Raw genomic sequence first — 18,833 nt, 5'->3', positions numbered from 1 at the left:
CAAACTGTTCGCACAGTCAATGGCTGTGGATGGACGCACTTTGTGTACATTGTAAAGGCTAAGCAGAAGCAGCTACTCACACATCTGTCAAGTCCAACTGCAGAAATCCGCAGATACCTGGCGCTGGAAAGTGCCGCGTGTATAATCCATTTAGCTAGTCAGGTAAAATTGACAACAGCCAGGAAGAAAATTAGGCTTGCTTGCCAGGCTGTCACCACAATTATTTGTAAAATGTAATTTCCCAGCTCACCTGCTACAGCGTGTGGGTCAGAATAAAACTCCTCTAGCTGGGAGGTGGAACAGTCCAGAGCTGCTTTTAGCTTCTTCAGTTTGGAGGCTCCAGCCGCAATCCTGAACAATCCCTGTCACAGAAACAAACGTGATGATTAAGAAGATGATTTTAGTGACTGCTAACTAATTTCCTAATGTAGCACCCAGCTACATCCTGGTAGCACCAGAGGAGTTAGTTATCTTATTGCTCTGGAACATGGCATAAGAGTGATTGGTGGAAATCACAAAGTGCTGAGTGAGTCTGATCTGTGTAGTGTTTCCACCGTCATTTCCATATTTTAAACAATTCCAACAGTTAAATGTCTAGATCAGTGATCACTAAATGGCGGACCGTGGTTGTGGACCACGGCCTCTACTTATTAGCTGTGTGAGCTCTCTCGAGTATTCCGCCTGTCCGCTGCTGTCATCCTCACAGCAGGCGGTGCTTCAGATCGGGGCAAAACCTGGGCGTCTTTTCAAATGAGGGTAATCACCTGCTTGTTAACATAGCAAGTTGACCAGCCCCGACCTTGGTGCAGATCTGCAGCTTCTCCCACGCCCTGCCTTGCTGTGGGGATGACAGCCATGGCCAGGGGGAAGACTGGGAACGCTAATACAGCTGATAAGTACCTCTATCCTGCCCAAAGTAGGACAGTGCAGGTGAGGCTTACATTGAAAGGGGCACTCTGATGTGGAGAGGCAGTATGATATAAGGGGCACTGTAAAAAAAGGGGCACTGTGACATAAATGGGCACTGTGTGTAAGGGGCTATGTGACCTAAAGGGGCACTGATGTGATGACATGGTGGGACTGCTTTAAAGGGAATGGGGGGGGGGGCTATGGACACCGATTTAAACAGGGAACTGTGATGTTAAGGAGGGTGGTGATGCAAAGGAGGGTGGTGGGGGGGCTGAGGATACTGGTGTAAAAAGAGGAAACTCTTGGAAAGGGGCTATGATGTGAAGGGTAGGCCAAAGACACTAGTGCAGTGGTCCTCAACCCTGGCCTACAGGGCCCACTAACAGGCCAGATTTGCAAGATAACTGAAATACATCCCAGGCGATATCATTTTCTGCTCAGTGATTGCAGTACTCTAGTCTGCATCTCCCCAAGGTAATACTTAAAATATGGCCTGTTAATGGGCCCCGAGGACCAGAGTTGAGGACCACTGTACTAGTGTACTGGAAGAGCTGTGATGTGTTATAGTACAAACATGAGATTTAGACCTCCTGCCAAAAGAGAATTTTACTGACTGGACCTCCGTAAATTTTAATTCAAGACCCCTGGTCTAGATTATCATTCGACTGATAGCTTACAGATGCAATTAGAAATGATTGCAGATCTACAGGCAGTACGTACCCCAGCCCACAGCTATCAGAGAAATAATTTATTGGCTGAGTTATTGACAATATTCCCCCATAAGACTTGCTCTAGGGTTGCCTGCTCTCTAAATAAATGTGGACACACAACAGAAACTATAGTGTATGTTTATACAACAACCATTATATGGATTGCCTCAATCACCATCTAATGTCTACAGGCAGATAAACTGCCAATTTACAATTTCCCATGCAGCATCAAGTAAATTGTCAGTCTGATGTTCATTAAATGGGAATGCTGTGATAAGATACATCAGGAATTGTCTACCTCCTCCTTCATCCCCGTTTCAAGCAGCATCATCACACAGGCTTCAATGGGCAGTGCTATCTCCCGTGAGCTGCGCTTCAAGTGTTCTTCTAAAGCCGTCCCGAATGCTGGCTTCTCCGTCCACTTGTCTGAAACAAGAAGGACCACATAAGGAAATATTTTAACAGCCAGAAGCAGAAAAGCAAAGAGTGGGGTAAAAGAAAAGAGTTGGTAAAATCATAGACCGAGAAATGCCCTGAACCAAAATCTATCCAGAATTAAATTGCTAAAACCCTAGACTGTGGAATACTGCCACCCACATAGGCTAATCTGTGCCAGCAATTTTGCTCCTACCACAGCCTTTTTGGAATTCAGCACCAAGAAGTTCCTACCCTATTATGCACATGTTGCTGTGATCTGTCAGGTCAGCAGTTAAATGCAAGATCTGCTAATAAAATCCCTGTAAAATGTCACTACTTTAGTATGTGCAAAAAAAAAAAAAAGAAAAAAAGATAGATTTACAACTATATGACCCTTGTCTTCTGCACCACCGGGTGCAATGTTGCGGTCCTTACAGGGAGTCTGACGGTGGAAGGCAGTGCAAGCAAATTTATTGCTAGAGCGACTTCTCTTGAGATTTGGGCTGCTCTATATTCCCCAGGATCTCTCTGGCAGAAGTGCGATGTCACTTTCGTCAAGGCATCGCAGGCAGAAGACACAATAAGTATAAAATCACACTCCTTTTCTTTACTGGTGTCTTTTACACATATTAAGCGCTAGTGACATTTACAACCGGGAGGGGCCGCAGACATTATAAGAGCATCCTGCATTTTACTGAAGGTCCACTTTAAACAGAACAGGTCCGGAATGAGCATTTGTAAGAATCTGAATCTTCACTTGGAAACAGTTATAGTGCAGCCTTTAGTATGAACTGGTATTTACTTGTATTCCATCTCAATCAGAGTAAAAATGGCAGCTCTAATTCAGGCTGTGCCCACATAAAAGCTGACCTGTCCTGTCGGAGCTCAGGTCTGAAAACTTTGTCCAGGTGGTTGGAGGAGAAAAAAACGGTTCCGTTATGAACCTTTACTACAGGGGTGTCAAACTCAATTTTAACGCAGGCTACATCAGCAAGTATGGTTGCCCGCAAAAGGCTGGTTGCATCCGTAGGACTAGATCTCCAGAGAAAGCCCACCCCCGTACGCTTACATAACGCTGTTGTTGGGGGGGGGGGGGGGGGTGGCTAGGAAGCAGAAAGTGCAGGGTGTGGAGGAGTAGAGGAGGGCAGGAGTCAGCTTCCGAAGTCTGCTGAGACCAGGGAGGTGGAGAAGAGGTGGTGCTGCAGCAAGAAGCGCAGAACCTGTAGTGGTCATCCTGTCCTCCTCTCTGCTGCCGACTGCAGAGATGGGGAAGGAGGCTGCACAGAGAAGCGCAGGATCTGGAAGGGTTCTCTCCTTCGGTTTGCTGCAGCTCTAAGAGCGGTGCGAGGGCCACATGAAATGGCCAGGAGGGCTGGATTCGGCCCATGGGCCTTGTGTTCGACATGTGTTTACCAGCACTGATCTCAGGCAGAAAATTGGATGGCCTTACAGCTTGTCAACATAAAAGGGAAGGAATACAAGTAAATAATTAAAAAAATATTAACTTATTGTTTGGGGCAAGGTAAAGGTTTAGCTACTATTAAAATTCAAAAGTGCAGATTCAAACTCTTGTGATTACCCACTCTAGTGGGCGACTTGCGTATCTATAATAAAGGATGCTCTTTACCAGCCATACTCAACTAGGGTAAAGGTTGCTGAGGGTTCCTTGGGTAAAAAGCAAACTCTGCCTCTCAGATATGCAACCGCTGACACCAATGATCTTTTTAGCCATCAGTAAGGGGGCACAAATCACTTCCCCAATAAATACCACATTAATGTACCATTAGCTGTAGATTAAGGAAAAATTGGCAGGGATTCCTTAAAACCTGAAAGTTATTTTAATGGTTCCTCCATGTTAAAAAGTTTAAGAAAAGTTGCTCTTCAAGTGGCTAATTTTTTGAAACACTACTCCACCACCGTAGCTACAGCAGGAGGAACCATTGAATTTGTTGGGGTAAACTGGTATTTGACCCATCTGGCCTGTTGAACACCTGTAGTGGCCAACCAGCAGCAAAGAGGCAACAAATGGACCAGCAGAACGGGAAATATAGAGCCTCTTACTACAGGTACTGTATGTAATGCCTAAGTGCCAAAGGGTTTGTAATTTTAAAAGCCATTCTATAACAGGGAACCCCCTAACCCAAGTGTTCTATGAATAGAGGCTTCAAATCTAACCTGCCTTACCCTACTACTTACAAACCAGTCTGAGCAATTGTACTGGCTGTTAAGGTTTTCACCCTGGTGTAGGGGTAGTAGCAGCAACCTTGACATAGCTTGGGTAGTCTGTTTGTCTGGGCTAGGCCCCTTTCGCACTTGTACGACCTGAAAGTCACGCGACTTTGACACAACCTGAAGCAATGCCTGTGTATTCTGGAGTTCTTTGGACCTCAAGTTGCATCAAAGTCAGACCAAAGTAGTGCAGGGACTAACTTGAAGTTGCACAGATATGAATGGTACTCATTGGAAATCATGGGGTACGACTTGTCATGTGACTTTCCAGTCCCAAGTTGCAGGAGAAGTCGCAGAAGTGTGAAAGAGGCCTTAGAGGAGCTCCAGGAGTACAGACAGGCTTCTTGGCCACAACAAAGATGTAAGGGCCCAATCTAAAGCAGTACAGTTAGTTTAAAATCAGTGCACACTGACAACCCCAATTTAAAACGTAACCCTATTTGGGTAAATTTCAGAAAAACACATCCTTCAACAAAGAGATATGATCAGTGAGAAGGATTAATTAAAAAAAAACAAATAAAAATCTATGAACGGTTATAACAGTAAGACAGCATTTATGTTAAAATCAGAAAGCTGGCAGAAGAACACTAGCAGAGCAGTGGTGACACTGCGGAGTGAGAGTTAAGCAGGAAGTGGAGGTCAGCCAGGGTTTTAGACACTGCCCCCTGTAGGCCGCAGACAGAAGCACACACAAGGCACTGTGTAAGAAGACAAGGTCAGAGTAGTGAGCAGTGCAGGAAAGCCAGGGGTGTTTGCATTTCATTACCTTGCTGGGCCTGGATTTCGGGCAGTGCCTTTTCTAAGACAGCTAGTGCTTTTCTATGGTAATCTGCTTGTGCCTCTAATAACTGAAGACAGAACCCAACACAGAAAACAAAGCCACAATGAGTACACAGGTGAGACACATCATGAGCATGTGTGTGTGCAAATGGCATGGTAAACTGACAATGGCAAACTCCAACGTGATGGCAAAAATTGGATTTTTGTACTTACCGTAAAATACATTTCTCTGAGTTCATTGACGGACACATCGCTTCATAAATCATAACTACTGGGTTATAGTGCCTCCTCCAGGAATCCAGGAGTAGGACTAGGCAGAACAAAAAACACCTGGCTACGCCCGTGGGCCTTCCTCAGCTTGGTATATAACCCCCCTCTCTGATCTAGAGTAATCAATTTAGTAGCAAGCAGAATTAGAAGTATAAGAACTGGGGTGGGTGCTGTGTCCGTTGATGAACTACGGTAAGTACAAAAATCACATTTTCTTTTTTGTTCATCGACTGACACAGCGCTCCATAAATCATCACTACTGGGACGTCCAAAAGCAGCGCCAAAAGGGAAATGAGGGGTGGGAAAATAACTCAAGGCTAAACATAAGTGCCCTTAACCAGGACACAGGAGCCTTAACCGGGTCACAGGAGCCCACGTCTGAAAAAATAAAAGTTTAAAGAAAAACACCCCTCAAGAGGGAACAGCCCCTCTTAAACAGCAGCCTGCAAAACTTTGCAGCCAAAAGAAGCATCCGCAGATGCCAAAGTATCTACCTTATAGAATTTTGTGAAGGTATGCACCGATGACCAAGTGGCCGCCTTGCAAACTTGCGATATTGATGCCTGATGACGGAAGGCCCAAGAAGCACTCAGCGCCCAAGTAGAATGCGCCGTGACAGGGAAAGGTGGAACCTGACCTTTAATGGAATAGGCCCGAGTCATCGTCTGTCTGATCCATCTAGAGATGGTAGCCGAAGAAGCGGCCAGCCCTTTTCTTGTTCCGTCCATAACCACAAAAAGTGAGTCTGACCTCCGAAAGGACTCAGTAGCTTCCAGATACACCCGAATTGCATGAACCACATCCAAGGTATGCAAAGCAAATTCCTTGGAATCAGCTGGCTTGGGACACAAGGAAGGCAACACAATGTCCTCATTCAAATAGAAGTCAGAGAGACAACTCTGGGCAGGAGTGATGGACAGGGACGAAGAACCACTTTATCCCTATGGACCATCTAATAGGGACTGCGACAGGATAATACCGGCAATTCCAATACCCGGCAGGCCAAGGTAAAAGCCACCAAGACTGTCACCTTCTGGGATAACGTAGACAAGGGAATCTCCTGAATATTCTCAAATGGAAGTTTCTGGAGAACCGAAAGCACTAAATTTAAATGCCATAGCGGCAAAAGAGACCGTACAGATGGAGCCACATGTCGAACCCCCTGAATGAAGGTACGAACTAAAGAGTATGTGGCTAGGGGTCGCTGAAAGAAGACTGCCAAGGCAGACATCTGGCCCTTGATGGTACTCAAGACCAACTTCTGATCAATGCCCTGTTGAACAAAGGTTAAGAACAGAGCCACAGAAAAGGATTGAGGACGAGCACCAATTGACTCACACAAAGAAATGTATGCTTTCCACGTACGATGGTATATCTTGCTGGAAGACGACTTCCTCACCTTCACCATAGTAGGGATCACTGATCCAGACAAACCATTATCCCTTAGTACCTGGCTTTCAATAGCTAAGCCATTAAAACCAGCGACTGTAAGGCAGGATGGTAGATTAGCCCTTGGGACAACTGGTCTTCTCTGGGAGGAAGCCCCCAAGGGACGTTTACGGCCACCAGGATGATTGGAAGATCCTCGCTCTTGATTCCTTGCTGGAACTGCGGAAGAAGCCCGAGTTGAGGATGATACTGGTCTTACCGTGGCCCTTGGACACCTGCGGAGTCTGTTAGAGGACCCCATGAGCTTGTCCTGAGCGTCGGAATCCTCCTGTGGAGCTAAACCTGCTACAGGATCTGCATGTAGGACTGTGCAGACAGAATTGTCTTGAAGGTGGATACCACCAGACTCTGAACCTGTATGCAAATAGGGAAGAGAGAATGGTCTGTGTGACAGCAGCCGGTGAATCATAGCCTGTGATTCCTGAAATTTGAGAGGAAGGACCACCCTGGTCAGAATTAATATCAGGCCTAGGTACAGTGCTTTGCAAAAGTATTCAGCCCCCTTGAACTTTTCAACCTTTTGCCACATTTCAGGCTTCAAACATAAAGATATAAAACTGTAATTTTTTGAGAAGAATCAACAAGTGGGACACAATCATGAAGTGGAATGAAATTTATTGGATATTTCAAACTTTAACAAATAATAAACTGAAAAATTGGGCGTGCAAAATTATTCAGCCCCCTTAAGTTAATAATTAGCGCCACCTTTTGCTGCGATTACAGCTGTAAGTCGCTTGGGGTATGTCTCTATCAGTTTTGCACATCGAGAGACTGAAAGTTTTGCCCATTCCTCCTTGCAAAACAGCTCGAGCTCAGTGAAGTTGGATGGAGAGCGTTTGTGATTTTGGTTTCATCTGACCAGAGCACCTTCTTCCACATGTTTTGTGTGTCTCCCAGGTGGCTTGTGGCAAACTTTAAATGACACTTTTTATGGATATCTTTAAGAAATGGCTTTCTTCTTGCCACTCTTCCATAAAGGCCAGATTTGTGCAGTATACGACTGATTGTTGTCCTATGGACAGAGTCTCCCACCTCAGCTGTCGATCTCTGCAGTTCATCCAGAGTGATCATGGGCCTCTTGGCTGCATCTCTGATCAGTCTTCTCCTTGTATGAGCTGAAAGTTTAGAGGGACGGCCAGGTCTTCGTAGATTTGCAGTGGTCTGATACTCCTTCCATTTCAATATTATCGCTTGCACAGTGCTCCTTGGGATGTTTACCTCTGAGACTATCACAGTGCAGGTGCATTTATACGGAGACTTGATTACACACAGGTGGATTCTATTTATCATCATTAGTCATTTAGGTCAACATTGGATCATCCAGAGATCCTCACTGGACTTCTGGAGAGAGTTTGCTGCAATGAAAGTAGAGGGGCTGAATAATTTTTCAGTTTTTTATTTGTTAAAGTTTGAAATATCCAATAAATTTCATTCCACTTCATGATTGTGTCCCACTTGTTGTTGATTCTTCACAAAAAATTACAGTTTTATATCTGTATGTTTGAAGCCTGAAATGTGGCAAAAGGTCGCAAAGTTCAAGGGGGCCGAATACTTTCGCAAGGCACTGTAAATCTATTCCCTGGACAGGGATAGGGGGGACATTAGGTAGTTCGGACATTACCGGAACCTTTGCAGGAATTAAAAACACACAAGGAGACTCAGGACCTAAAAAAACCTGAAAAGAACAAACTTTGCCCCCTTTCTGGGTTCCCCCCAAAAAAAAAAACATTTAACGGATCTCCTTGAGGCTCACAAAAGAAGTCCACGGGGCCGGTAACCAGTGAAGATGCCCCCCCCCACCCAAATAATGGGTGAGGGCAGACCTTCATGCTGAAGGGGTCTTGTCTGCGGGTCCAGAGAAGCTAGCTCTAGGCTTACCAGACCAAGGTTGCTTGGAACCACCCAGGTAAGATTTGAAAGATCTATTTCCTTTATTCTCTGTCCCAGAAGCACTAAAGAATTTTCTATGGGCTGAGGAGGGCCCCCATCTGCGACGAGGTTCCTTCCCTTTCCTTGACTGTGGCAGGTACTCCCCCCCCCCCCCCCCCCCATGATACCCTTACTGACGTCATCCAAGGGAGCCCCAAACAGGCAAATGCCCTGAAAGGGCAGATCAATGAGAGCTTTCTTAGAGGCTTGGTCTGCAGACCAATTCTAAAGCCACAGCACGCGCCTAATTACTACTGCTGAAAACAAAGTTTGGAAAGCACAGGAGCTGTATCTAAAGCTGCATCACAGACTCCAGGTCCAGACAGGGGGGAAAGGGAGTGGGGGGAAGCCCAGCTCACTGAGGGATTTAAGGATGGGAGGAGGGAACCTGCAGGCAGGTCCGACCGTCCCTGGAGGTTACCCGCGTCCAACCCAAAAAACCACCAAAAAGGGGAGAGGGGGGACTGTACTTACCCTTCCATGGTGCGGGTCGGCCAAGGGACCGCTGTAACTCAGACTCAAGCCCAGTCATATGCAATGCTGCAAGACGTTTAACTCGCGGGCCAGCCTCTATCCGTGAGGCTATGTCGCGGCTGACCTAGCCCACAGCTGCGGTCTGCACGTGCTCGCTGGCTGGGCTGGGGGAACCACTGGATCTAGATTATCGAGCTTGTCGCCCAGCCCGGCAGTTGACTGTAGATATCAAAAGAAAAGAGCCAAAGATCCCAGCTGGATTACTCTAGAGCAGAGAGGGGGGTTATATACCAAGCGGAGGATAGCCCATGGGCATAGCCAGGTGTTTTTTGTTCTGCCTAGTCCTACTCCTGGAGGAGGCAATATAACCCAGTAGTTATGATTTATGGAGCGCAGTGTCCGTCAATGAACGCAAGAGAAAATAAATATGAAGAGAAATATAAAAAGCTGGGACTTTTTTTTTCCATACTGCTAGCATTGATGTACAGTAGCCAATAGCAAGCAACTGCATTTTCCCAATATACACAAGTCAGAACAATGACAAATTATATGTTTGCTATGGGTTACCTTAGTCGGCAAGGGCCAGCATGAAAATTGCTGATAGAAATCTAGAAAGGCTTGTTGTCAATTGGTAAAAAGAAGTCTGGAGTCCTTTAGCTTACACAGGGCTGAAGACTCTCTCCCCACCCTGCAGCAGAGTTCAAGGCATCTGCCTCCCACCAGTGTCAGAGGCTAAGAAGCCTTCAGCCAGCATAGTTCTTTCAGCGTAACTTCACCATAAAGGGAAAGTTCAGCTTTATGCCCTCCTTTCCCCCTCCTCTACTGTTTTTGGCACTTTGTTTGTGGGGGGGGGGGGGAGCGCGGGTACCTGGTTTTGACAGGGGCTCGCTCCCACTTCTAGTTGGATCACCAGGGCACATGCATCGGAGGTTCTCCTACCCACACGCATTCTTCTGGGACACGTCAAAGGTCCAAGAAGGTGGTAGGACCATTCACAAAGTGCAGAGCATGGTTCTGGAGCGAGCACGCACAAGTGCCCCCAGAGGGGCCAGAAGCAATGGCGAGGGACCCAAAAAGAGGAGGATAGAGCTGCTCTCTGCAAAACCATTGCACAGAGCAGGTGGGTATAAGGCATTTTTTATTTAAATTGTAACTCCACTTTTGTTAAAAATAAATAAATAAATCATTCCCCTCTGGTTGATCTCTGTACATTGCAAGGATTTTAACAAACGTTGCTGCAGATTCCTACCTTTTGTTATTCTGAATAAATTCCTGTTTGTTCCTCTGTGCCCCTGTGCTAAGTGAGTCTAATGGGAGTGGTTTCATAATTATCAGCTATGGACCTGCAAATCTCTAATGAGGAAAACTGCCGGGTCTGCATCCTTTTAGACGTTATTTCCTATTGGGAGTATCTTACAAAAAATGACATTTTTTTGCAGGGGATGCCAGAAATCTGACTTGTATCTTAGTGTAGACTTTTTGGAAAATCAGGGAGCCAATCACACAAGCAGGAAATTAGGTTTCTGGGGGCGTTCTGTGTACAGAACACCTTTAGGTAGCCATATTGCATTGCACTTTACAGGAAAATAAAAGCGATGCAGATTGAAAAGGACAGGTAATTTTTAATAACATTTGATGACAATATTACTTGTGTTGTAATTGTATATTATTTTTTTTTTGTTTGCTATTTTTTTCCCCATGAAAGTGGAGTTACCCTTTAAAAAAAAAAAATGAAACCCTTAATATAATTTTGATTTTATTTATTTTTTTTGCCTGGCAATCCTTCTAGAAAAAAATCCTATCCTACGGTGACAATGCTTACCCACTGTACTGTATCTATGGAGCAATTGCATTGTCATCCTTGGCTGCATTTGTGATTTGGCTTAACGAACCCCTTTCTCTCGCCTTCCACCCATTACATAGGGTTTGTGTTTTTCAGTTCACATACAGAGACAATGAAACTGGTTTTCTATCACGATCAATAGGCATTGTTTCTGTTGCTGCAAAAAATAATTTTGGCCAGAAAAAAAAAACAAAAACTGATAAAACCACCACATTTAAAGAGTGGTAAGCAACAATATATTAAAATTGTTTTCGGAACCTGAGCCAGAAACGCAGGCATGGGCAGCCGGACAGGTAAGTATGCCCCCTTTTTTCCGAGGAAAGCTTATCCTGGAGATAAATCACACTTCCACTATTATTTATATTTATATATATATATATATATATATATATATATATATATATATATATATATATATATATATATATATATATATAGGTAACTATAACTTTACTTCACACAGAGTTGCTTTTTAGGCTCCTTTCACACGGCCGCTCCGTGTGAAAGGTCCGCTGCGGGACTTTTTTTTTTTTTTCCACGGAGCGGATGACATTTGTGTCATCCGCTCCGTGTGCCCGCATATCATCCCATCCGTTTGCGGATGATATGCGGACATAATGTAAGTATATGGCACTGCGGATGTCAGCGGATGACACCGCTGACATCCGATTTTCCTTCCTTTCCGTTTTTTACACGGAAGGAAAAATGGGGTTCGGTTCCATTCGTAAAAACGGAACAGAACTGACAGGAGGAAAATCAGGGTGTCAGCGGATGGTATTCTGCTGACACCCGCAGTGCCATTCACTTACATTATGTCCGCAAATCATCCGCAAACGGATTGGATGATTTGCGGACACACGGAGCGGCCGTGTGAAAGGACCCTTAAGATTGTTATATTTTCTTATAAACCAACTACATCTACTTTCAGCTGGTTGTAGATTGTTTTCTACTACATCTCCATCTTTTTTACTACTACATATTTTTTATTTGGACAAAATATTTATCTTGTTTAAAAAAAAAACAAAAAAAAAACCCTATTACTCTGGTTTCTCTTCAGATCGAATAAATCTTTCGCCTTTTACTAAAGATTTAAAAAAAAAAAAAAAAAAAAAAAACCCACATAAATGCATATATAAAAGCATAAGATAAGACAGAATTTTTATACAATTCTCCTGATTCATCCCAATTTATTTTTATTTTTTTGTTACTGCACATCTTCAATGATAATCTGTAACTTTTGGCTTTTATATGTATACCTTGCATAGCACAAATGATCCTTGGTCCTTAGCAGCATTAAAAAGAATTTTGTCACTTTGTGTGTACATTATCAGATAAAATGTGGACAGTATTTAACCATTTCTATTCTAGAGATAAAAAAAATCTTCAACTTACCGAGACAAATAACTGACCATACTCCCCCTCTTTGGATACAAAATTGTACATATCGGCTGCTAGCTGATCCTTTGGGGGAAAGGGGAGGAACAAAGAAAGATCCGAGTTATTAGAGTTGTTCAATTTTACCCAATCTTTAGTTCCTGTTTATATGCCATTCATTCCCTTCTATTCCATTCACTTATATGATCTGTCAGTATAAACTGAAATAAATGCTGTACACCCAATGTTACTGTTCTCATGGTATAAATGTGTACACCCCCTGCCGGCAGTCTCTGCCGTATGCACACCTTGCATTGTTCCACTTTGTTGGCTGCCTCGTCCATCTCTTCTTTCAGAGAGTCCATTTTGCCAGGCTGCATCTGGAAATTCGTGGTGGAAGATTTTTGGGTCTGGTTATACCTGTGGGTACAAAAATTTGCAGAATATTTAAAGGTGACACACTGTGTAGCATATGGTATATTGCATTTATTTTATAATGGGCGACTATAGTGTAGTGTCAGCAGAAAGTGCACTCATACTATATATAAAGTGGAAGGATAAGTGCAGTGGGAAGGGACCCTTGCATTAAAGGTTCAGTGCAGGGTGAATAGGGATCAGCATAGTACAGGGCAAAAAGATATTGGGACTGCGTAAAGGGTGGCAGGGATCAGTGCAGTGATAGGATGGAGCTGGGATTAGTGCACAAACAAAGGGATTAGGTGCAATATAAGATAACCATTTAGTTCACTGTAGCAATCCAAGAACGTATGATAAGTGATAAGTAAGAGATTAGGGATCAGAGCTGAAATATATATAAAAAAAAAAAAAAAAATTGAGCACCAGGGTTTAGGATAGCAAAAGAAAATTATTGAGGGGGAGACATAGTATTAGAAGACATTAAAGTAACATGATAAAGTGGGGATTAGTGCAGCACAGACAGTAGGGATAAACACAGATCAGGAATCGACGCAGATCAGGAATCAACGCAGAACAGAGAGCGAGCGAGAGGGGATCTGCGCTGCACAGACAGAGCGAGCGAGCGGGGATCCGCGTGGCACAGACAGAGAGCGAGCGAGCGGGGATCCGCGTGGCACAGACAGAGAGCGAGCGAGCGGGGATCCGCGCGGCACAGACAGAGAGCGAGCGAGCGGGGATCCGCGCGGCACAGACAGAGAGCGAGCGAGCGGGGATCCGCGCGGCACAGACAGAGAGCGAGCGAGCGGGGATCCGCGCGGCACAGACAGAGCGAGCGGGGATCCGCGCGGCACAGACAGAGCGAGCGAGAGGGGATCCCCTCTCGCTCGCTCCGTCTGTGCCGCGCGGATCCCCTCTCGCTCGCTGTCTGTGCCGCGGGGATCCCTTCTCGCTCGCTCCGTCCGGACTCCAGACGGAGCGAGCGAGAGGGATCCGTGCGGATCCTCGCTCGCTTTGTCTGTGCCGCGCGGATCCCCTCTCGCTCGCTCCGTCTGTGCCGCGCGGATCCCCTCTCGCTCGCTCCGTCTGTGCCGCGCGGATCCCCTCTCGCTCGCTCCGTCTGTGCCGCGCGGATCCCCTCTCGCTCGCTCCGTCTGTGCCGCGCGGATCCCCTCTCGCTCGCTCCGTCTGTGCCGCGCGGATCCCCTCTCGCTCGCTCCGTCTGTGCCGCGCGGATCACCTCTCGCTCGCTCAGTCTGTGCCGCGCGGATCACCTCTCGCTCGCTCCGTCTGTGCCGCGCGGATCCCCTCTCGCTCGCTCCGTCTGTGCCGCGCGGATCCCCTCTCGCTCGCTTTGTCTGTGCCGCGCGGCACAGATCGAGCGAGCGAGAGGGGATCCGCGTGGCACAGACAGAGCGAGCGGGGATCCGCGCAGCACAGACAGAGAGCGAGAGGGGATCCGCACGGCACAGACAGTAGGGTTCAGGAAAGCACAGAGATTGGGGATCTGTGCATTCTTGTGAATAAGAAGAGATTACTGAAGTAATAAAAAAAGCATTTAGCGGCCAGTACAGTAATATGAGAGAAAGGGAATACTACATAGAATGAATATTTATGAACCCCTGCAATATAACGCTGTAAACTCTGAAGAAATTACATATGAAGTAGGAGACAGTTAATTGAATATCTTCCACAGAGTCTTATTTCCTCACCTTGCTCGTGCCGAATCCCAATCTAACACCAGCTTGGCCAGCTGCTTCCTCTGCTTCTGAATGTTAGGAATTTCTACCTGTGGGGACAATTGAAATGGAGCATGGTTACTAAACTGCAAAAATATGGCAAGAAAAAGGTTTCATTCCAAAATCCTAGAATAAGAGCCATCGCAGACAGATCAATGGGACTCAGTGGAACTCAAATGTATGAATGGTGTACCTCAGTCAGCTGGTTTAGGGGTTCCAGAACATCTTTCTCAATCTGGATCTCATGGTAGGAGAGCTCCTGGGCCAGCCGCTGCTCTGCCTCTGCACATGAGCACAATGTCTTCCTGTAAATCAGAGCAGATTGGTTATGCTATAGCCTCATTACACAGACTGAGGGCATTAAACTGCCCTAAAGAAGAACTCCATGCAAAATGGTTCTTTCCAATTTAGGCAAGGTTTTATTCCCCTTACATTTCTTCACTGCTCTCCAGTAAATTGCTGGTATGGCTGAACCCAAACGGAGTTGTGCAGCATTTTTGTGTCCTTACTCCTACTATATCTCCCTTATGGTTTAGTACAGTGGTTTCCAAATTCCAGCCCTTTGCTTACCTTTATCCGGCCCTTGGGGCACTATTCCTCCCACTTATATGAGACACTATTTTGCCAACTGGCACCAAAAACGGAGCCCCATTTCTCCCACTTACACCAAAAATGGGGCACTGTTCCTTCCTATGATACCAACAGTGGGACACTATTCCTCCCCCTAATACCAAATGTGGCGATGTTTACTCCCACTGATGCCAGGAAAATTTCCATCCCGCTGGCCACAGTTCAGCCTCGTTAAAGTCTGAAGGACAATAAACTGGCCCTTTGTTTGGAGACCATTGGTTTAGCAGGTAACATCAGACTGGTTAAAAATCACTGCTTTGTCCATCACATGTATGCTGGAAAAAAGGCAAAATCACCCAGCAGAGTCCCGGAGAGCTGTATATGCTGCACACTTTGGGACCGAGCCTACTGAATTCAAACCATAACAGAAATCTCACTTTTAGGCCACATTCACATTGGTCCGTTTTGGCATGTAATTTGACATGTCAAATCTGAGCCAATTGTCAGCAATGGCACTGTCTAAATCGGTGCGACGCCGACTTTGCGGCACTGCAACCGATTTCCAAAAGTGATTTCTGCACTATTTTTGGCAACTTTGGGGGTGATTTTAAATAGACGTCTGTGCAGGAATCCGCACAGATGTCTGTGAAACCGCCCCTAAAGTTGGACTGAAAATGCTGGTTTGAAATCGTGCGAGTTCAGCTGAATTTGCACGATTTTAAACCAGCCTCAGTGTGAACCTAGGCTTACATGCAGTTCCACTTTATGTCTAAGCCGTAACTGCACAATTATATCATTTATAAACCATTTTTATACAAAAGTTTGTTGTGGACCAGAACTAAAATTTGCATTAACTCACCCTAAAAGGGTTTCATCGCTAAGCTGGGTGCATCCTTCCATCATAGACTGGGAATAACCCATGAGAGGAAGCTTTTTCTGCAAGAGAAACACAAGGTTATATTCCAAACACACAATTCCATACCTTTGGATGCAAAACTACATGCATAGTAAACCCTAGCAATCAATATTTAATCAGCTTTAAAGCCGAACTTCACTCTCTCAATCAACATTGACTGTTTTAATCCTTACACTGCTAGCATTCGTAAATAGATAGGAAAGTATATAGTTTTTACTTGTTTAAACTTTATTTCTTTAGTGGCTTCCTGACTTCAAGGCCTAGGCAAATGTCATACATCACAGGAGTCTTTAGAAGCGGAAGAGGGGTTTTCTCAGCTAAACACACGCCTGCCTGCTTGCATGCTTGAGCTAAGGGCAGATGGATTCCAGGAAGTAAATGCTACATGAATCATCTTTCCTTACTCAAGATGGCCACAGACAGAAATGCTAGTGGGGTGTTTTTCAAAGTGATTTCTCAGCAAAACAAAGCATAGTAAGAGCTGGTTCACATTAGCGCGACACGACTCCTTACTACTTCGGGGGCGACTTGTGCATTACATTGCACCACGACTTCGGAGCGACTTGCAGGGACTTCACATAATGGAAGTCTATGCAAGTCGCTCCAAGGTCGCCCCGAAATAGTACAGGACCCTTTTTCTAAGTCGGAGCGACTTGTGTCGCTCCTATTAGAACGGGTCCTGTAGCGGTCAATGGACCGCGAGGGAGCGCGACTTGTCAGGCTGACAAGTCGCCTGACAAGTCGCACTAATGTGAACCGGCTCTTACATGGAGGGATGGGGGAGTTTGCTTTGAATAGTAAAAATTAATTAAATTGCATTTTTGGTTTGTGGTGTTTAGAAGCAGTGTAGTTTCACCTAAAATAGTCTATTGTAGTCAGACTAAGCCTAGGCTCACGTTTGTCCATCTGTGCTTTTTATACACTTATTATGCCTTTTGGATGTGTTTTCATTATTCTTTTTTTGTTTTGGCCAATAACCATTAATATCTCTATGACATCATTTGAGCTTCCTGCCTGTTGTTTGCAAAAGTTGCAAAGGGGGGTAAAACATCCTAACCATTTCCTCCCATGCCATATGATTCTTGCTGATGATATGATATATGATTCTTCTTGTGATCACTGTATTGGTGGTGGGAGGGAGAAGAAGGGGGTGCACACCACTCAGAGGCTGCCTGTAGTGGATAATCCCAATGAAGGACTGCAGTGTTCTTCACAGCTGGGTGCTCGCTAGGGTCCGTAGCCCATAAAGTCCATAGGTCAAAGCAAAGAAAAAGCGGCACCTCCAGCGATAAAAAACAATATTTTATTGAAAAATCACAGGTCCAAAAATCGACATAGCACAGGAGCACACAGTTCAGCAGACACGTTTCACACAAAGTGCTTAATCATTGCAATGATTAAGAACTTTTGTGTGAAACGCGTCTGCTGAACTGTGGGCTCCTGTGCTATGTCGGTTTTTAGACCTGTGATTTTTCAATAAAATATTGTTTCTTTTATCGTTGGAGGTGCCGCTTTTTCTTTGGTGGTGGGGGGGGATCATACAGCAATGGACTTGCATTGACCAGGCGCATGAAGGCTTTCATTATCCAGCATTCTGTGGCTTTGCCTCTCCTCTTCCTCTGCAGCCTGTGCAGAGTAGAAGATGCTTGGGAAGAACCCTTCTAAAATGCATGTACATGGGTTTTTGAAGCGGTTCCATTAAATTCTACGGGGCAGAAACCACACCAATTCGCACCAAAAGAAAGAACATACAGCATTTACAAAAACAGAAGACCAAAAAATCACATGGATGTGAATGGGCAACCTAGGAAAGGTGGGATTCCTCTTGTTGTGCGATATCTGGAGACGCACAAAACAAAAATTAAAAAAAATGGGACTGTAAAAGCTGACTCCTAACTGGCTGCCAGGCACTAGTCTTTTGCAAACATGAATGTTCGCTAATAAAGCCTCAACAGGAATGTAGTTCTAAATAGGTTTATGACTGCAATAGCTTGTTACTCACTCAGCTCAAAAGCTGGTTACCGGTCCCTTCAAAGACTACTAGAGAGAGAAATATTGGGGTTGATTTACTAAAACTGGCGAGTGCCAAAATCAGGTGCAGCTCTGCATATAAACCAATCAGCTTCCAGGTATTTTTTTCTCAAAGCTTAATTGAACAAGCTGAAGTTAGAAGCTGATTGGCTACCATGCACAGCCACACCAGAATTTGCACTCTCTAGTTTTAGTAAATCAACACTATAGTATATAATTTTGCCATGTTGCAATTTTTTTTTTTACAAAATTTGCTCCTGGGTTGGACTTGCTAATAGCTCTCATCAATCCCCTTTACAACCAGAACTTAGACTGGGAGAATGACTAGGAGTCAATCTGATGTTCTGCACGCAATTGTAATAGCAAGTGAGTATGCTGATAGGAGGAGGTTGCAAGGAAGAGATTGCAAAATTGACAGAATGATGACTATCATATCTGTTGCTGCTCTCATCTGTCCAGTCAGAAGGCTGAGAGTGGAGAGTATCAATGTATTCCATAATTTAAAAAGTAACTCCACATTTGTTGAGAAAAAAAAAAACATTTCCCTCTGGGTGATCTATGTACATTGCAGGGATATTAAAACTTTGTAGCAGATTCTAACAAAATCACAGCCTCTTAAAGCCCAAAACTACTACATCATTTACGTTAATGGAAAAGACAGGCCTTGGCTGCTTCAAATTCAAGAAAGGTTAGTTAGTCTATACGAGTCTGAGCTTGTGGAGTCATTTCTGCATCCCAGGACTCGCATTGTAGTGATGTCAGTTTTGAGATTATATTGG

The 18,833-nt window shown here is 44.9% G+C and overlaps 2 protein-coding genes across 3 annotated transcripts in view; both read right to left on the bottom strand.

The window, feature by feature from the left end:
- Positions 1 to 16,040, bottom strand: part of ARHGAP17 (Rho GTPase activating protein 17) — a 47,098-nt gene extending 31,058 nt beyond the window's left edge. For both annotated transcript variants that reach the window (XM_082260630.1, XM_082260631.1), the window contains exons 1-8: positions 15,967 to 16,040; positions 14,731 to 14,842; positions 14,511 to 14,587; positions 12,693 to 12,804; positions 12,403 to 12,471; positions 5,032 to 5,113; positions 1,918 to 2,045; positions 251 to 362 (exon numbers count right to left, since the gene is read on the bottom strand). In XM_082260630.1, the coding sequence (XP_082116756.1) occupies positions 251 to 362; positions 1,918 to 2,045; positions 5,032 to 5,113; positions 12,403 to 12,471; positions 12,693 to 12,804; positions 14,511 to 14,587; positions 14,731 to 14,842; positions 15,967 to 16,028 (754 nt within the window). In that variant the 5' untranslated portion in view covers positions 16,029 to 16,040. The remainder of the gene's footprint in view (positions 1 to 250; positions 363 to 1,917; positions 2,046 to 5,031; positions 5,114 to 12,402; positions 12,472 to 12,692; positions 12,805 to 14,510; positions 14,588 to 14,730; positions 14,843 to 15,966) is intronic.
- CACNG3 (calcium voltage-gated channel auxiliary subunit gamma 3) overlaps positions 1 to 18,833 on the bottom strand; it is a 483,472-nt gene that overhangs the window by 43,526 nt on the left and 421,113 nt on the right. The window lies entirely within an intron of this gene.

Source organism: Pelophylax lessonae (genome assembly GCF_965119305.1).
Source record: "Pelophylax lessonae genome assembly, chromosome: 6".
NCBI classification, from domain to species: domain Eukaryota; kingdom Metazoa; phylum Chordata; class Amphibia; order Anura; family Ranidae; genus Pelophylax; species Pelophylax lessonae.
Note: the sequence above shows the minus strand (reverse complement) of the source record. Positions and strands in the feature narration are given on the sequence as shown.